A 2041-nucleotide genomic window follows, 5' to 3' on the forward strand; every position below is an offset into this window, starting at 1 on the left:
CACTGCCGAGCCCCATGAGGGGCCCGGCGGTGGACCTGCAAGGCCGGCGGGAGTGCAAGGAAGCCCCGCGAAGGCCCTCCCTGGCCCCAGGCAGGCAGAGGTGGGGAGAGGCAGGGAGGAAGCAACTTCCCCTCCCTCTTCTCCTGCCTCCTCCTGGCACGGTGGACCTGCAAGGCCGGCGGGAGTGCGAGGAAGCCCCGCGAAGGCCCTCCCTGGCCCCAGGCAGGCAGAGGTGGGGAGAGGCAGGGAGGAAGCAACTTCCCCTCCCTCTTCTCCTGCCTCCTCCTGGCTGAATGAGGGCCGGAAGCAGGGGGCGGGGCTTCGTCATGTGCCCCGCCCCCCGTACCTCACCCGGGGGAACTGTGATTCCCCTCGATCCCCCCCGAAATGACCTCTGCCCTAGAGTCAGATCTGACTGGCTTTCGAGCAAGGGATACTTTTACATTCTATTTGATGGAACTTGCCCTGGTCCTGCTATGCGGGGAGGGCAGGATCCAAATCTAATAAAATAAAATAAAAAACAGATGGAAAGAATTGGGACCGCGGGAAGGATGGAGCCATACCTGTGCTGTGTGGAAAGTTGGGGATGTCCGTGTATTGGAAAGACTCCTGGTTCTTCAAGCTGTCAGCAAGCAGACCCAGCCCGGAGCCACAGACAATGGCGATCCGGGGCCGCTGCTTCGTGTGGCCCAGGAGCCAATCCACCGTCTCTCGGCAGTGGTCAAAACTGTAAGGAGAGAATCCACCGTTAAGAATGAATTTTGAGTCTGGGTTATGGAGATGCTGTAACTCATGTCTAGAAGCACACAGAAGCAATGGGTGCCTTTTTGTTTTAAAAGAAGAATGATATAAGAAAGAAAAAAGGAAAAAATGGGGTATATAGAGAAAAATAATTGTATAAAATTCATATTATGTATAAGACAAAAACAGAGTATTTCTCAACCCTTTTATTACAGTTTTCAACAGAACGTTTATAGTTCCGGTCAGGGGTCATTTCGTAGAAAAAGAGGTGCAGGAGCTCATTAGCATAACTCATTAGAATAACTAATTTGCATACACCACACCCCCTGACATCACCGGAAGTGTGTCAGCAGGCAAGCACTTTGTGATAAATAAGTGGGTTTGGGGTCGCAGTTTGGGCACGCGGTCTCTAAAAGGTTCGCCATCACTGCCCTACATATAGTCGTGGGGGGGGGATATGTATTTGTTCCATGAACATCTGTGGCAAGGTGCGCTGGTAACTACTGTACTGTTAAGTTTAGCTTGGTGATATGATTTTGCTGTTTCTTTCCTTAAATCTGTGTAGCTAGTGGACACAACTGTCATTCCCCAAACCCAAACCTTGTGCTCTAGTTTAATAACCTGTAGCAGATAAAGATTTCCTGTTTAAGAGCGATGCCTGTTTTTCAAACTTCTCCCTGCGCACCAAGGTCTTTGCTCATGCTAACATGCACGAACGGGGGAAGGGGGGTGAAGTACTTGGGAAACTCAGTCCCTTGTACATGTTCAGAGGCCATCTATACAAGTGTTCCCCGAACCAAACCTCCATTGCATTTTCAAGAACTTCGGGGGTGTTACTGTTCAGGAAGCAATCGGAAGTGAAGGGATTCTTTTGTTAATTATCTTCACCTCTTATGTCTGCTTAGGTATGAATGGTGTTGCGCTTCTTTGGAATGCTCAGAATTTGTTCGTACTAGGTGACTGGTGAAGTACAATATCACTGAAGCGGCTTGCTATAGGAAATACTAATTGGCAGGGGTTATTTCCTGCAGGAGCGCACAGGAGCGGAGCTCCGGCAGGAAAGAGCCCAGGGGGCAGGCACATGCAACAAGCCCCACCCCCTGCTCCCAGCAGCCCTCAGTCAGTGCAAGAAGCAGCCAGGTAAGTTGCAGAGCCCCCCTCCAGCCCCCCGATCCAAAACAGTCCAGTGGCACCTTTAAGACCAGGTTTTATTCAGGTACAAGCTCTCCCTCCTCTGCGAAGACAGATCTGCATGTCCTCCCCCACAATAGCTAGCAATCCAAAACAGTCCGGTGGAGCC

General features: G+C 51.2%; 1 protein-coding gene across 1 annotated transcript in view; it reads right to left on the bottom strand.

Moving 5' to 3' along the window:
- The window catches only part of LOC107119359 (purine nucleoside phosphorylase-like), a gene marked incomplete at its 5' end in the record, with an annotated part of 10926 nt that extends 10199 nt beyond the window's left edge, over nucleotides 1–727 (bottom strand). Inside the window, one exon of the mRNA XM_015421822.1 lies at nucleotides 564–727. Within this exon, the coding sequence (XP_015277308.1) occupies nucleotides 564–727 (164 nt within the window). The remainder of the gene's footprint in view (nucleotides 1–563) is intronic.
- Between the last annotated feature and the right edge of the window lie 1314 nt (nucleotides 728–2041).

The sequence above is a fragment of the Gekko japonicus genome, unplaced genomic scaffold, assembly GCF_001447785.1.
Source record: "Gekko japonicus isolate JY-2015 unplaced genomic scaffold, Gekko_japonicus_V1.1 scaffold6001, whole genome shotgun sequence".
NCBI lineage: Eukaryota > Metazoa > Chordata > Lepidosauria > Squamata > Gekkonidae > Gekko > Gekko japonicus.